Raw genomic sequence first — 17,511 nt, forward strand, 5'->3', positions numbered from 1 at the left:
GCTGTAAGTTCTTAAGACAATGCTGTTAACATGATAGGTAGCGAGGAAAAACTTAAAACCCCAGTAGTGCTCCTGGAGGAAAAATTACCAAAAGACTTACTTTTTCTGCTTTCTCAGGTAGTCCTCTACTGCAAAAATTTTCACTTGATTATCTCTGAAATTGAGCTGACCTACCTGGAATTTGCACTCTACAGAATACAGTGCTAATATCACCTTTTTTCTGAGTCTATCCCAGTGTTTTGCAGGTCAGTAACAAATCCGTCACTGCTTCAGATTCTGGAAAATCAGGGTGCTAGAAAGATACAGCAATTTTTAAATGACGATTATGTCAATGCTACTTTATTCAATTTTACATGTGGGTGAACCAAGGCACACACTAACCACTGAATCGTAGCAAGCAAACCAAAACTGGATTCAGAGTATGACTTCTACTACTCTTCAACATGAAATCCATTAAAAATTACCTTGACATACATATTCCTTTGCAGCACAAGCTTTGACAGTTTTCAGATGCGCTTACATATGAAACTGGCATATGGAGTCAACCTGCACTGGTAGAGAAACAAATTTAAATTCCAGCCCAGTATTACCAAAATATATGAGAATATTTTTACCACATCAGTCTAGCTCACAATCCCATTATCTTTCATCTTCCATATCTAGAATCCTTTTACTTTAAACCCCAAACTTCTCCATCCTTAAGGCACAATTTCATTTACACAGATAAAAGCTAATGTGATCAACCAAAACCAGTCTAAATCCATGGATGGCAGACTTGTTACAGGTTAACACCCGGATAACCCAAAATCTGTCTCTAGCACTATACAATCAGCCTCACAGACTGACACCAACACTGTGTTGCCAAGAAAGTGAATACACACACCTCACTGCTCTTCCTATATTTATCTAATAAAAATTGATGTCACAACCTATATCTCAAATATCTCCCCTCATGAATTATTCCCCTTCGTTAATTCGATACATTTCATCCTAAGTACAAGTCAGCAGAGGAAGCCTTATTGAAGCCTCCTTGAATGATAGCACTTCGCAGCCTCTCTGTCATCACTGAGCCAATGTACAACTTAAGCAACATATATGGAATTTATAATGGCTTTCTTTAATGGTCAGATGGAGAAATAGAAGATGGCACAGCCTACATGCTGTTAACCATCACATTACAGTAAAAGCTTTACATTCCTGTGCTTCAGAATCCTGGGCACCTCCTGAAGCAAGTATAAAATTATTTCTCACCTCCACAGGTTTTTAATTATTTTCAGACAACTATTCCACCAATCTTTCAACATTCTTGCAAAAAGTTAGATGAAAAGACACCCCAATTTATAGTCCTGTATTTTAAAGGGATACAAACAATTTCAAAATCGTATTTCTACCTGAAAATATCCTTAGGTGATCTCTTTACTAGTACTGACAAAGGCTACTGTGAGTAACAGACCGCAAGAGAAAACCTCCCTTTGCTCCCTTGGATCTTTCGTGCTGTTTCTAACTTTTGTGCCCAGTACTGCCTTCAGTACTCCCCTACACTAAGACTTTTTTTCTAATGGCAAACTATAGCAGAGCCACGGAAAACTACTCCTAGGTCTCAAGAAAGCTGTGTATTTTTTTTTAGCTTAAGTTGGCTACATATTTCAGGCCAGTTTTTTGCCCCTTAAGGCAAATTTAGTTTCTTTTAGGCTTGGGTAATGGTTGCCAAATACAAGATTTTGACATTGCTTCAGCTTAAGCAAGCTTCCAATGAAACCAGGCGCAAAAGCTGTTTGAATCACAACTTTAACCATCCAGATCTACACCCAAATACTTATGGTGAATCAAGACTGGCTTCTATTGCACTAATCACTACTGTAGCTCAACCCCAAAATCATTTATGTGTTCAGAAAGAGGTGTCATCTGTTAGCACACTATCCACCAGCTGTGTCAAGCCCCAAATAACGGGTACAGTATTACTCACTATTCTGTTACTAATATTAGTTTCCGTGGCTCAGTAAAATTATTGGCTTAGGTTCATGTCATGCCTTTTCTATATTTGCTCTGACTAGTAATTCAGTTTTCTTACTATTACCATCCACTGAAAATCTGCTGGAAAGCCAGCTAGTAATTATTTAGTTATAAATGATTGGAGAAGGAACTTAAACCTCTACCGTGACTAACTACATGGCCTTAATTTGTTGCTAATGTTAGCAAGCTGTGCTATACTGATGTACTATGGGCAGTAGCTCTGCATGGGCACAAACATATAGCAGATGATCTCACAGATCTTTTCTTTCTCATTGTGTGATAACTCAGCAATATGCAGTTATTGAACAGGACAGGAGCAACACAAGTAGAGCAGCCCAGTGCCTAACAAGTCTGCGCGTCACATCTTGTTTATGAGAAGGACAATGTTTTCAAAAGGCTATCCTGCCTTTGAAGAGGTTTGGAAAGAACAGTCACATCCTCTAAAAAATTCTAGGTTGAATCCAGTCACGAAAGAGAAATAGAACATACTCTATTCCAGCACTTTTTTCTTGTAAACTCTCAAATTCTCAACAGAAATAGATAATAACTTTCCACAGGTATAAGTGGTAATTTAAGGCATACCACTAGCATGATTACAATCTGAAATCAGCATCAGTATGATAAATTTAAGGTACTTATTAGGATACCTGTGTTCTGTTTATTACCATTACTGTTCCAAAAGCTCCAAGAATAAGTAGGGTGTGGTGTCACTACCTAGCAGTAGAACAAATACTAGTCAAAATTTTGTAACTCCTCCCTGGAAAGATCCATTGTCCTTAAAACATGACAAAATTAAAAACAAACAAACAAACAGACTTCTGAGAGACATTCTAATGACCAAGAAACTGTTGTGTGGGGTTTTTTCCTAAATGAAGCAACAGATTTTCAAGGTTTTTCTTTTATTTAAAATAAATTAACAGCCTCAGTAGCACTGACTTGGGGACCAGGAGGGGGGAGAGTATTGCAAGGAACCTGCAGGAAAAAAAATGCAATTACTGACTCCCTGAGGTTGCCATCGGCTGACAGCACTGAAAGCTATCTTTCGTCGGGGGAGGAGGGGGTTGCACAGCAGCAACTCTGCCTCAAAGCTCGACTTGTTACCAGTGCCTTCGCTAACGCCAAGAGGCGGCAGGCCGCGGCCTGCCCTTGGTGCAAGCGCTGCCTTCGGCCCATTTCACTCGCCTGGCACCACACCTGGCCCTTCGCCACAGGCGAACCACCCCTGACATCACCATCCGTCGGCCCTCCTCCCCCCAGCAGCCCCCAGCGTCAGCACCAGCCGCCGACGGCGGCGCTCCTCTCCTCATCCCCCGCCGCCAGCCCGGCCAGGCTGCCGCACGCCGGCCGCGGCCTTCCCAGCCCCATCCGTGGGCAAGGGCGGCGACGCTGCAGATGCCCACCCTCGCCAAGCTGCACCTAGCCCACCCCACGGCTACCACGAACCGTCGCCCCAGGGCCCCTCAGCCCAGCCAGGCGGCGGCGGCGGCGGCGGCTACTGCCCCCCCCCCCCCTTCCCTTCCCGCCGCCTCCACACAAAGCGGGCAGCGCACGCGCAGCGCGAGCCCAACACGGCGGCACGTGACGTCGCGCATGAAGCCACCGCGCACGAGCCCACGCTTGGCCACGTGACCCCCACACTCCCTCCCCGCTGCTTCCTCCGTAGCGACCAGTGTCGCCGTTCTCCCGTCTCCAACCGGAAGTGCCGCTCCGGGCCGCTCGGCGCTTCCGCTGCTCTATGGTGTGCTGGAGGCTGGGCGGGGCGAGGGGCGGTTAATGGCCTCTACAAGCAGCCTCGCCGTCGTTGGGGGAACGCGGAAGTCGGGTGCCGGCGTCCCCGCGCAACGGCGGAAGAAAATCCACGGCAAGGTACCTGGACGGCCTCCTGCCGCCCGAGGGGTAGCGGGTGCGCGGCCGGCAGCGGGAGGGGCGGCGCGAGGCAATGGGCCGCACCGAGTAGGCCGCAGCGGCACCGTGTCAGGCCCCGCTTGCGAGGAGCCGTCCGCGGCCCGGGGCCACATCCGTGCTGCAGAGCGGCCTTCCCGGTAGCGCCCAGCCACCCTGGGTGGCGGGCAGGCCCGCTGCTCGCCTCCCGCCCTGCTCTCCGCCCAGCCGGACTGGCAGGCTGGCCTCTCAAAGGGTCAGTGCCCTCCGCAAAAGCAGACGAGCAGCTGGGCTTTCCCCGGGGGCTGCCACCCTTTGGATGAGGGGCTATCGTGCAGTGCTGTACGGCTGCTGAACGTCCAGCATAAGCTGGGGCCACATCGGCAATTTCAGGACAGTTCTTTCCCTTTGACTTCTTATAGCCCGGTGCTGCCAGCTTAAACTAGTTTCCTCCATCCTTTGTTTCTACTTGCAGCAAGGAGCTAGAAAACCCTTGCTGAGTCTGCTAGTGCTGCAGGCCTGTTGTGCACAAGTGCTTCGCTGTGCTGATCCTCATCACTGTCTTCTGCTTTAGCTTGTTGTGTTTGGTGCAGTAAACACTGATGATTTCACAGGTGTGAATACAAGCTTTCATTTAAATACTTGGGTTTTGAAGCTCTCTCCTATTTCCACCAAAGAGAATTCAAAGGCAAAAAGCTGTGTACTCCTCCCAAGGGGACAAGGGAAGAAATGCTTATGAAGCTTCTACAAAGAATTCTTAACAAATCAAGTGGATGAGATATATAACTTATGTCACCAGCACACTGTTGTTTGAACAAACTGTGATGATAGACTTGATGAGCTTTCCCTCTGTATGATACAGTGGTGTTTCAGGTAGTATAATCAACTGTCAGAACAGATGACTGCCAAGGATAGCAATGCAATAGTTGTTTTCTGTTTTATTGAAAACAAGTTATTTTTAAATTAGAACATCTTCCAAGAGTTCTGATGTACAATACATCCGCAAATTTTGAAAATTCAGATCATCACTTTTATACTGACCTAGTATGCTTCCTCATCCACACACAGAACCCCCACCTGCCACAACAGGAATCAGTCAAAAGTACATGTTAACATTTGAACCAAGCTTGGTGCATAGCCCACAACAGAATTTTCTGAGTTGAGTTATTTGGTATTAATGTTTTAACAGCAATTTAGTAACTCAGCTGCAGTGAGCTTTGATCATACACAGTTCCAGTTACCTTAGTTTGAAAGACAAACTTCGTACACCCAATGAAAAAAGATTAATTCCAAATACAGCTGGTTTACTAAAATGGTAAAGTTTTAAAGATCACCTGTCAAAGAGAGGGAAAAAAATAATTCAAAGTCAGTACCCACAGTAAAAGTACATAAAGAGGCAAAGGCACTGGAACTTTTATGTAATAAGACTTAAAGGCAGTTGCATCTACATCTACCCTTTACTCCTTATTTGTATTCTTCAGTGCAGAGCTGAAGAGCTGTGCAGGGTCAAAACTTCAGAAGTCTTAGTTAAAGTACAGAAATTTCAGTGAAGAAGAGTTCACATAGCTTAGCAGTTTAGTACTGGACTAGTTCTAGGCCTTAAAATACAGGATTAGGTTTTGACCTGAGAAATCAGTGTTAAATATTCTAATACTTAAGTCTTTCTATTTTCAGATAACTTGAAAAAACAGAACCAAGTTTGCTTTATTTTCAGCATGAAATACACACCCCTTTTTGCAAACTCAGATGTTTATAACATTGTGCCTCTACATTCACGACTTTGTGCCTCTATTCTTGCTTTCATTTAAGTGTGAAAGCTGGAGCTTTCTTAACAATAGGCTGAGAAAACTTGTTCAAAAATAATTGTTCAGTTATACTCAGTTCTGTCTTGAATCAGATATAAAATTATACTTTAAAACAAGTTTAGTGGCCTGAGTATAGCCCAGCATATCATTTATATTTGGAAGAGTTAAATCACTAGATAGTGTGTCCTATGCAAGACCTTTAAATTACTGTGCATACAGTTTAATACATGGAAATGTGTTATATGATTGCTTCAGATAAACACATCTGTTTCAGAAAAACTGAAGTATTACAATCAAGAGGATTTCTGCTGCAAAAATGCTCCAGGCAGTGGCTTTTCAGAATCATTTTAGAAAGCCTATTAGCTTCTCATTGTTTTCTGTTAAACTTTTGCACTGCTGCGTTAGTATTTCTGTATATTGGATAAACTTGCACATTTCATGTCATTAGGTCGTATGTGATGCTATTTGTTTTTATTTTATTGAAAGTAGCATCCCAGACTATCTGTTTCCATTACACAGCTGGCTGATACTTTTATTGATTAAAAAGCCATATTACCCTGTTCAGTGGTTAGCACAAATAATTGTGTGTCATGGTTTAACCCCAGCCAGTAACTAAGCATCACACAGCTGCTCACTCATTCCTTCCCCCACCAGTGGAATGGGATTGAGAATCAGAAGGAGAAGTGAGGAAGAGACTTCTGGGTTGAGATAAAAACAGTTTAATAATTAAAAAGAAGTTTTTCCAAAAAAGGGAGAAAACACCACAAAAGCAGAAAAGACAATAAAACCCAAGAAGAAAAACAAGCAATGCAAATGAAAAGTTTATCAGCACCAACCAACGCCCAGCCAGTCCCAGAGCAGCAGCCCCTCCCTACCAGCCTCCCCCCCAGTTTTATTGCTGAGCACCACATCATATGGTATGGATGGGGTCAGCTGTCCTGGCTGTTGTCTTCTCCAAACTTCTTGTGCACCTCCAGCCTACTCACTGACAGAGCAGTCTAAGGAACAGAAAAGGACTTGACACTGTAAGCACTATGCAGCAGTAACTAAAACATCAACATGTTATCAACACTGTTTTCAGTACAAATCCAACACAGACCCATACAAGCTACTATGAAGAAATTTATCTCTATCCCAGCCAAAACTAGTACACTATGCGTTTTAATTTGTTTTTGCAGAGTAGTGTGTAGGTGAACATTAAGATCCCAGTTAGGTTGTATTCATTGTAATTAAGGTTCTCTGAGGTTTTGAAAGCAAATGAATGCCTGCCTTTTAGTAGAAATTTGTCCTTTATGTTGTGGTAGAAAATAGCACAAGATGGGCTCAGGCTCTGATGTTTTGGGGCCAGCACTGGAGTTGTAACAAGCTTTGGCATGGGTGCGAGACCACTCTGCAGTAGCTAGCTTTGTATTTGGTAATTGAATTAGTGTTTAAATAACTGCTCCGTATTTACAGCAAACAGACATGGCACTCAGTTGGAGAGAGCTGCACGCCAAGGCCACATGACCACCACAACTGCACACATCTAGAACCACCAGTCTGTGTGTATACCTCAGGCTCTTTCTTGAAAAGGCTCAGGTGTGTGTGTTGACTTGCACCTGGTATACACAGGAAGAACACACAGGAAAGCACCATCAGATATGAATTGCTAACAGACATCAGACAGCCTATGCAGCCTACCTTCAGCAGTCTTTTTTCCTAGAAACTACTTGGAAACAGGATAGGTTAATTGTTTAGCCATCAGCAGTCTCTTCCTGTGGGCCATCTTCACAACTCCTCTTAACTAGCAGGGGTTGTGCCAAGAGAGGAGTCCCCCAGGAAAATGATGACCGGAGCAGGCTGCTGTCTGAACAATTCATCTCCCTTGCATCTTGCTCCCAGATTGCTTTTGAGAAAGTAATGCTACTAAACATTTTTAATTGATACTTAACTGTAACTGGGCAAAAATACCTCTGAAAGGAATAGAATATGCATGGTTTCATTCCAGAATTAAATTCAGTGTATTTTTAGTCTTATCTAGACTAGAATGCTATATTTCTTTACATGTTTTTTAAATTACTTAAACCTAGTCTGCCAAGCTTACAGAGAAAGGTTTGCAGCACAAATCTAATTGATTTTAATGCTTTCTCTAGGGTGATCTTCATAGAAACTACTAAAGACTTCAAAGAATTCATTTTAGGCAAAATAAATGAAATAAGTTGTTCTGATAAAGTAAAATGGATCCTTGTTCAGTTGGAGTTCAGCTTCAAGCTACCAATGAATGCCATAAGATCTATTATACCCGTCACACTGGCTTCAAGACTAAGCAAGAGATATCTTCATCTGATCTACTGTTACTTCAGCTTAGGACTGGAATAACCCTTTCAGAGAACAATACAATCTGCTTCCATCATGCAAAAATTTACATTGAGAGATTTGAAGACTTACAAAAATCATGTTGTGATCCCTTTAATATACACAGAAAACTATCAAAGAAAAACTTACGTGCAATCGACTTAGATGATGCAACTTTTCTAAGTGCCAAGTTTGGAAGACAGTTTGTACCTGGTTGGAAGCTTTGTCCCAAATGCATGCAGATAATAAACGGAAGCGTGGATGTTGAATCCGAAGATCGTCAAAGAAGAAAACTTGATTCAGACGTATGTATACGGATCAGTTTTCCCACCTTCCCCCCTAAGTTCTGCAAGCTATTGGAATTGAGCTTCATACAAGTCCTACATCAAGAAATTAAGGTTTTTTACTAGAAATATGAAAGGGTGTAGTCTTTTGGATGTATGGGAGTTTACTGTATTTAAACCTTTATTTGGAGGACCTTAAAAAATCCTCTTCCCTAATTAAACATTATAGCCTTTTAAATTCAAATGATTCTGTGTACTAGGGTGACTTAGAACTTGTAAGTTTATATAAGTACCAGACTGCTGCTTGTATTTTAAGTTGTTACTCAAGCATTGCAAAAAACAAGCTTGTGTGCTTAAAACTGAACACTGCAAAGGTTCCTTCTAAAGATGTTGAGATAAACCTCTTGGTTAGTCTCTTCAGCTTAAAAAAAAAATCCACTTTCTCTAGCAGTTCATTACCAAGTGAACCTGCACTGAGGTGAATTAAGTGTACCCGTGTGGTGTCTGAGCTGTGAAGGCCATGGCATTTGTTCAGGGTCAGTAACGAACTGGTGTGGGAGGATAATGCTTTAAGCACTGAGTTTGGAATACAGCTTGTATATCATTGGATGCATTGTTCAAGATGTACGCAGGTAATCAGTAGAAGTGTGGGCAACCAAATCGACAAGACCCCATCCATATATGCCCTGTAGCAAAGCAGAATCGCCTTCTAGAAGCTGTTGTCCCTTTCAGCCCAAGGGCTGTTGCCCAGCTGTATTTTTCAATTACATGTCAGTGTGATTTGGAGACTGATAGGGGGTGAAATTTGAAAGCCTTGATTAAAACTGCTACTATAAAACTTGTATTGTTGGCTTTTGAGACTGGTACAGTTCTGCAGTATAAAAATTTTAAGACTTAAGTTGTTTCTGGTGGGAAATCCAGTGCTTTGAGTTGAGGTCAACAGTTTACCTAAGTTATTACAATATCCTGGCTTGACTGAACATTTTCTTATTAATTTAATTTGTATTTGTAATTAAATAAGATTTTCTTTGTTCAGGGGCGTACAGCTAAGGCTTTAAAGTCTCTACAGTTTGCTAATCCAGGACGACAGACTGAATTCACTCCTGAGACCAGTAAGAGGGAAAAAAGAAGGCTGCAAACAAAAAATGCACCATTTAATTCAGACAGGTGAATTGTTTCCTGTATTTACATTAGCTTTCACTTTGAAATAAAATAGCCTTGATGGTCGGTGTCCCTGTAACACTACAACATTTTCTATCTTAATGTTCATGTTTATGGATTGCTTTTTTGTTTTGGAGGATGTTAAAGCTCACCCTCAGTAATGAGATAAACAAAACAGAAGATGAAGTGTTAGCATACAGTCCGTATTTCAGGCAGTTAGAATACAAACAAATATTTGGTAATGCAGCTCATAGATGAAGCTGCTAATTTATGCATAATCTAAAATTCTGATCATAGGCTAAATTTGAATACAGTAAGATCAAGTAGACTACACTTAAAATATTGGAGTTATCTTTCAATAAACTCAGTAATTACACTTTGCAAACAAAAGCATGCAAGTTAGGACCTTGCCTTCCTTTTAAAAAAGGAAATTAGTGTCCAAGTTGGACAATACTAGATAAATTACAACCTTCTAATTTGACTGATTTTAAAAATCACTCTTTCTACAGAGGAAAGGTACATGCACCTGAATTTTGTCTGTCATTTTCCACTAGAAGTTCGGTCTTGTCCTAATAGGAGAGTGATAGAAGTCCCAGCTTTAACTAGTCATACAGTATTTGATAAAACATGCAAAAAAAAAAATCACATTAATCCCTTTCCCCAGCTCTCCACCTAAGTTTAACCCTACAAGACAGAAACACTAGATGTGCTGTTCACAACCCACACATCCTTTTTCCCCCTCCATTTGTTTCTTCTACTCGCTTTGGGCACAAGTTGCAACCAGGGAAATTTTGTTGAAATGTTCAGAAAACTTTTTCTATGTATGTAGTCAAACGCTAAATCAAAAGTGTTGTGACATCTCTGACATGGGAGCTATTCAGAACTCAGATGCAGCCCTAAGCAACCTAATTTGAGGTGACCTGGCTGTGAGCAGAGGGTCAGACAAGGTGACTTCCAGAGGTCTGTGATTCTGCAGTTTAACATAATTGTTACAGAGATGGGTAATGATAAAAGCCTTAAAATATATTTGAAATTAGGATGTGCTCACCCTAAATGATTCTGCATGACCTCCTGTGAATTACAGCTACACATTACAAAAGAAATTAAGGGAGCGTTTCACATCATCTGAAAGATAACTTGAACTTTACATCTTGTGACTAAGAATATTCATAAATGCTTGAGTAAGTGTGCTATTGAAGAAATAAAAACTTCCTGTTCTTGAAATTACTTCAAAAGCACTATAGTGGAGGTACAATTAGGACTGAGAAGTGTTGCCAAATACAGTAACATATATACATCTTTTAAATTAAGATTGTTAAAATGAACACTTGAAGAAAGCAAACTTCTGTCCACAGCTGTTAGCAGCTTGACATCAAAATAGGTGGATTTTTTTTTTTTTAACATGGAAATAACTGTTGTTTTTCATTATACAGGCAAGTTATACCAGCCAAGAGTAAAGTCTACGATAGCCAGGGACTGCTGCTTTACAGCGGGATGGACCTCTGCGATTGTCTTGATGAAGATTGCCTGGGATGTTTCTATGCTTGCCCCAAGTGTGGCTCCAACAAGTGTGGAGCTGAATGTCGCTGTGACCGCAAGTGGCTATATGAGCAAATTGAGATAGAAGGAGGAGAAATAATTAGAAATAAGCATGTTGGTTAGTGCACATGTGCATTATTTATCCTGAGTATATATTCCATGCTTTGATTAAACGCAGAGCATTCATCATTTAGTGGTTTAATGAAAGCCACTGGAATTTATCACAACCCATATGATTAATGTGCTTGTTTTCACATCCATTTTCAGTATGATTATGGAAATAATCATACTACTGTCTTTTCACACTTCTTTCTACCTTGTACTCAGTCTTGTTAGTCATCCAAGTAAGTTCTCATTGAACAGTCTTTCATTGTGTTTAAGGTGATAAATTTTCATGTGATGTATCCTGAGCCATTCACTGTTTCATATACTGTTTTGTAGAGTGTACCATCTCCATGTATGCCTCATTTTTCCTTCTTTAGTTCAGGATCTCAGGTTATTGAATCTGGTGTATGCGAAGCACACTAAAAGTTCAGTAAATTTGCATGCAGTATTAATAAAGCTCTCTCCAGTATTAATAGAAAATGCTATATCTTCTATAGATTGTTCCAGCTACGTCTGATAAATTCAATTGTGTTCACTTAAATGGATTCAAAGGCATCAGATCCCATCCAAGTTACTGGGATTTGAGGTTAAGTTATCCTTATGAATACAAGCCTCACTGTTAAAGTGTTACTAAACTGTTACAGCATTAAAAATACCTTAAGTATGTAATTTTGGTACTGTTTTGCTGATTTCTGTACAATACAATTGAAAATTTCGCTGTATTTGTTATCGGTCTGTAATTGGACTGGTACTTCAACAGCCCTCTTTTTTTCTTTTACTTGTTTTTAAGGTAAATGTTTACATGCAGCTGAAATGAACTTAAGTGTCTGTTCCCAAACTAAGAATATCCGGACTGCTACAAAAAACCCCAGCTGAATTGAAATTATGTTTGGATGATGCATTATCTATCCTCAGAACATTAGAGTTTTACAATATAACAAGATCTATGGAAAAGAGATTTTATAATTGAAATCTTAGTAACATTAAATGTTATTCCTTGGTATTTTTGTTATGTTTTGGCTAAATTTCCTATTTCTGTGATAGACTTGGCAGATCTGCATGTTTATTGGGTCATGCTTATTCAAGAATACAGTTAACTATTGACTTCTGAAGACTTACTGGGTAAAGTTGTGTAATCATGCTGTTTCTTGAGAGTATTTTCTTTTCTGCCAAGTGTCATGAAGGTTGCATTGCTAGAATCCCAAGTTATGCTTTGAGTCGTACTGACATCTGCTGGTCCTAGTGAAGTATAAGCATCAACTTATACTACATTTTTATTAAACCTACTATGAAAATAAAGGCTTTTCTTCTTTTTTGGTCAGAGCATTGGCTGTTCTTTCAGTGGATGTCTCTCTCATTAGCTTTGGGTTCCAGCCACATTTATTCCAAGAACCATCATGTGAGTTTATTTAGGGAGAGCATCATGCTATACGCTTTTCCAGATAGCAACACGACTGAGTAATTCCCAGTAAAACAGGCCATTTTGGTGTTGCTTGTTCACATGTCTTCCTTACATATTTAGAGCATTTCCATTTAGCTTCATTTCCTTAACATGCCTAGGTTGTAGTGTGTTGTTAAGTTCAATAGTATGTTTTTATATACTTCTGTCCCCCCTCATCTATTTTTCTGTGAAAGACAGTGTTGCAAGTCAAACTTTACCATCTTGCTAGATTTAAAATGCTTACAGCTATGAATTTCTCCAATTTTTTTCTATGTTTTTTATGAACACCACACAAATTTATCCCATCAGCATACACAAGCTATTTTATCATCTAGAAGTGAGTGCATATTGTTCCCCATAGCATATGTAGTTCCCCATCTTTGAGAATTACTCTACGACTAAGCCTGTTAAACAGCTTGTTCTTTTAATACAGCCAAAGGAAACAACTACCTGCCAAAGTTCGTACACCAGGTATAATAACTATTTTAAGCTCTGCATGCATTAAAGAGGAAAGCTAACTGCAGACACACCCTAGTTAGCATGTTAAAACTTGCCTTTTGATATTAATTGCAAAAATTAATACCTAGACAAAGTTTATGTATTCAAAAGACAGAAATTAATGACAACAAAGAATCTGGTTTATGAACAATGCATATCTCATGGGTCAATTTGTGTTTATTGAACAGAAGCTCCAGATTTGTGATCTTTAAAGTACAGTGTGAAGTACTGTTTTGGTTTCTTTCTCACACAAAGCAAACTTCACATCAAGTTTAGAACATGGTCAAATTTAACATCTTCTAAAGTCAGTGAGAATTCTTCTGTGGATTTTGTGAGAGTTACTACACAACCTTGTGGTCATATCTGAGACAGGATGTGCCCTGGTTTTTGTCCCCTGTAGTGGAGTTGAATGTTTCAAACTGATGAAACATTCGCTGGGATGCTTTCTGTTAAATACTCAAATAATGAGTTTAAATACTCAAATAATATAATACAGTCAAGTAATTAATTCAGAGAAAGTGTTATATTAATGTTTTCAGCATCTATGCTACTAAAAGGCATTTATCTTTGGGAGGTACAATATAACCTTATCCTTAGACATGGCATGAATTTCATTTTCTTTTAATCAATTAAGTTCATAACTCTTGGAAACTAACACAGGGAGACTAAGTTTTGAACCTCTTGGCTGACCATTCAAGACATCGGAAACAGCAGGAAGCTGACAGACCTACACAAGAAGTATGATTTTATAAATCCAGAAGTCAGAATTAAAGTCTCTAAGGGAAAAAAGAAAACTGAGTTAAGGTGACTATTTTTTTAATTTTTATTTTTTAGACCTGGTTTAAATTCTTTTTAGCCTTTTTATATAAGTCTTACCCGTATTAGCCAGAATGGGCCAATAGACAATGGCACACTAGCTCACACTAAAATCCCCTAATGGCACAGCTACACAGAGGTTAAGTGGTCAGGTGGACATCTGTCACTTGTGTGACAAACAGCTACAGCTTGCTGGAATCAGCAGTGAAGCCCTCAAGTTCTCCTACTCTCACGAAAAAACATAAACATACAGTTTCTAGTTTCAATTTGTTTGTTTTCCTCTAATTTTAGACTCACATTTTTAGTCATATTTGTGTCTCAAAAAATGCTGAAACTCTGCATTTATTAACTGATTTCTCAGTGGAATATAGGATGTACAGACGTGCAGTAGCTTGTCCCTCATGATCCAGATTATTTTCCCCAATAATTCTTCAGCAAACATTCTTAAAGTTTTATCCGCCTTTACACTGACTTCTAACCAGTCAATATCAACGACATCTTTAAACAGGCTAAATGGTTCTCTCCAACTTTAAGTTACACAAGTTTCAAAATCCTACCAATAGTAGAGGAACAGTTTATTAAAAGGATTATATTTGTATTTACAGATCTTTAATTACAAGTTGCATCTAATACTTAACAATATGGAAGCTGTACCCACATCTATTCTTATAATAATTCACTGCAATTAGATTTCAAATTAACAGCTCTCCTCCAAGCACATATTTAAAAATATTGCAGGGAGGGGTGAACGGTTGCGATTAAACTGCCCATTTCTCTCTTTGTGGGGGTTTTGTTCGAAAACTCGTTATCCTGCTCTGAAATAGGAGGTTTACGGTTTAAGTTTGTCATACCCAGCAGAGGGCATCAGCTCACTGCAAACCTGACCATGAACTTCTGGTGCATCCCCAGTCATCTGGGCAGAGGGGGTTTCATTACTGCACAGGTTCAGGAATCGAGCCCAAGGCAAGAGGCATTACCCACACCTGTGAGGCTGAAATATAGCAGCCTCAAGTACAAGATTATCACTTAAAAAATACGAGAAATTGTTTTTCTTTTCGGTCTTTATAAAAGCTTTGCATCCAGCCCCCTAAATACCTTGCTGATCATTGGTTCTTTAAGTAGAAATCAACACAATTTTATAGATACATTTACAATTTACAGTGTTCACTATGAAACCTTGGTTTAAAGCTTCTACCTGAGCATTCCCTTAGAAATTCAGCATTAAGCAGCCAAGAAACCCACTCATAGCAGTGTCCTGCACTCGTTAGCAGAACAGGAGACTTGCTGACATCCACACTGTTGCTCCCGCCAGCATACAGTGCGCAGCCGAGTGTCCTGTTTCCCAGACAAACAGATAAAAAACTCTGACAGTGTTTTACCAGAATAGCTACAACAGCAACCAGAAGCAGCCTGGCATAAGCTGTGGTAGGCCCGGGGGATGAAGTTTCCCTGGGTCTCCTGCCACTCCTAGGTGAAGATAAAACTGCCCTAATTCTTCTCTTCTTCCCCCAGCTTCCTTTGGCAGACACATATTCACCAGCAAATTAAATCCATATAGCACACTAGCTGCCTTGCCTTTCTAGGCTCTAGTTTGCAAAATATGGACAACTAGAGCACAACAAAATCAGTTCTCCATCTCGGCCACAGGTGACAGCAGTGTCTGCTATAACCTCTGGAGAGTAAGCAGTGGTCTAGTGCCCATGCAGAGCTCCAGACTGCAACCAGAAGTAAAAGCAATTCTCTTCAGTCATCTTCTGATTTTTCTTCTTGTTATTCTTTCATTTGTTCTTGCATTTTAATTGCTAGCTCTACCTACTTTAAATTACTCATTTTAGCTACTGAATTAACACCATGAAGCAGATAACATTAATTTACATATTCAAAAAAGAACAAAATAGTCCCACAAGCTAAGCAGCCCAAGAGAGCCACTTACCAACAGAACCATCAGAACTTAAAAACTTCTCAAAGGGAAATCACTGAGATCCTACTCAATCCACAGCTCTTAAGGCCTCATAAGTCATCTAAGAAACTGGAACTACAGATCAACATATGTTCTCCAGAGCCCACTCCAAACAAAGAAACAAGCATCATAATCTAATGCATATATAGACTACAGAGCTATTCCATTAACACAACTACTTTGCTTAAAGGTAGAAAATCAGATTTTACTGACTTTCAGTAGCAATGTAATTTTCCTAAATTCAGTATTTCTTGTTTTAGTTCATCCTTTTTAGGAGTACCTGATAATCCAGATGTATTCAACAGAATGAATTTTCTCCTCACTTCATCTTCTATTGCAAGTTCATAACACACACAAAAAAAAACCAACCCACAACCAAAAAACATAAAAATCCCCACCATCAAACCCCCAACCTGCTCCTTTCCTCCTGTTTTATAGCATGGTAGTGCTCTGGCAGGTGACTGCCTTGGCAGTTTCCAGTCAGGTGGGCTGGATCTTGCCAGCTGACTTCAATGTTGCTGGAACCTTTCTCCTGACAACCAGCTCTTCTTAATAGTTATCTTATTAATTAGAGTGATTGTACTGCAGCTTAGTTTTCAGTTATTAGCTTTGTGCTGATTCCTGGGAGTTTCAGCTCGATCTCTAAGAAAGGACAAAAATCAGAGTTATTATTCTGCTAAATACACTTGTGTAGTATGCCTAACCTCCAGCCAGACTCCTTAAATTGTACAAGCTCCTTGAATCATCACCGAGGGAGCCCCACATCTCAGCTACGCTGCTCCATCAAGCCACTTCTTTGTGTATTTCATTGACCACAGCAAGCTGTTCTGTCTTGGTGGTGAGCTCATGCTCACTGTCCTATTGACTTCAGTGGAATTACTTAGGTGGATAAGCAGGCCGAGCAAATAGATGGGTTCTGCACAAGTGAAATGTGTCGTGATAAAATGCTGAAGCTGGTGGGACTGCTTGGGCAAAGACCATTCACCCTCCCCTGTTACGGATGCTTTCGTACTGGCACAGGAGCAGAGACTGTGCCCGAGACCCTGTGATCTTACAAAGCCACCGTGGAAGGCAGCTACAGAGCAACCACCAGTGTACGCCTAAAATAAAATCTCCTTCTGCTGCTGGGGTCCCAAAATAAAATGTTTGGGTAACCTTTACAGGATTGTCCCCTAAAGCCCAGATCTGGAGAAGCTTGAAATCCCTATGAAATGTTTTGTGCCAAAAGCCTGGATCTGGACTCGAATATTTGGGCTTCCTGTTGGAGTTCAGAGTCAGGCTTGGAGGTGGGGACAAGGCAGCTGAACACGGAGAGGTGGAATAGATGATTTTCATATGCTTTGTGTTGGAGGTGGTCGTAGTAAACTAGACGGGTAGAAAGCACAGAGTAATTAACTTACCCGAATGAAAGCTGTTGATATCTCCAGGCAAACCCAGAATATTCTTAAGAGAAAGTTTTCTTCCTACTGTCTGTGCCAACTACCTCCGCTTTATGACTCCCCTGTGTTAATTCCTTGTCTGTGAACCGCTGACTCTTTGAAGTAAAACACTGGGCTGGATCTGCTCTGGAGCAAATGAGAACGCAGGGCCGCTGACAAAGGACATCCATCATAGGAAGTGCTGCCGAAGATGTCTGCAGTTTCTACTCCTCTGGTCTGAGCGAACTGCAACATC

The 17,511-nt window shown here is 40.5% G+C and overlaps 1 protein-coding gene across 4 annotated transcripts; it reads left to right on the forward strand.

The window, feature by feature from the left end:
- The first annotated feature begins 3,695 nt into the window (after positions 1 to 3,695).
- On the forward strand, positions 3,696 to 12,445 carry ARL14EP (ADP ribosylation factor like GTPase 14 effector protein). 4 transcript variants are annotated; one of them, XM_054827964.1, is made up of 4 exons: positions 3,696 to 3,879; positions 7,832 to 8,338; positions 9,354 to 9,484; positions 10,912 to 12,445. In XM_054827964.1, exons 2-4 carry the CDS (start codon positions 7,916 to 7,918, stop codon positions 11,138 to 11,140), a joined length of 783 nt encoding a protein of 260 aa, XP_054683939.1. In that variant the 5' UTR covers positions 3,696 to 3,879; positions 7,832 to 7,915; the 3' UTR covers positions 11,141 to 12,445. The 4 variants fall into 4 exon arrangements, with proteins under 4 accessions (XP_054683939.1, XP_054683942.1, XP_054683941.1 ...); XM_054827967.1 differs by having other exon boundaries at positions 3,732 to 7,277; XM_054827966.1 differs by having other exon boundaries at positions 3,732 to 3,874.
- Positions 12,446 to 17,511: the final 5,066 nt, after the last annotated feature.

Source organism: Grus americana, chromosome 5, assembly GCF_028858705.1.
Source record: "Grus americana isolate bGruAme1 chromosome 5, bGruAme1.mat, whole genome shotgun sequence".
Taxonomy (NCBI): domain Eukaryota; kingdom Metazoa; phylum Chordata; class Aves; order Gruiformes; family Gruidae; genus Grus; species Grus americana.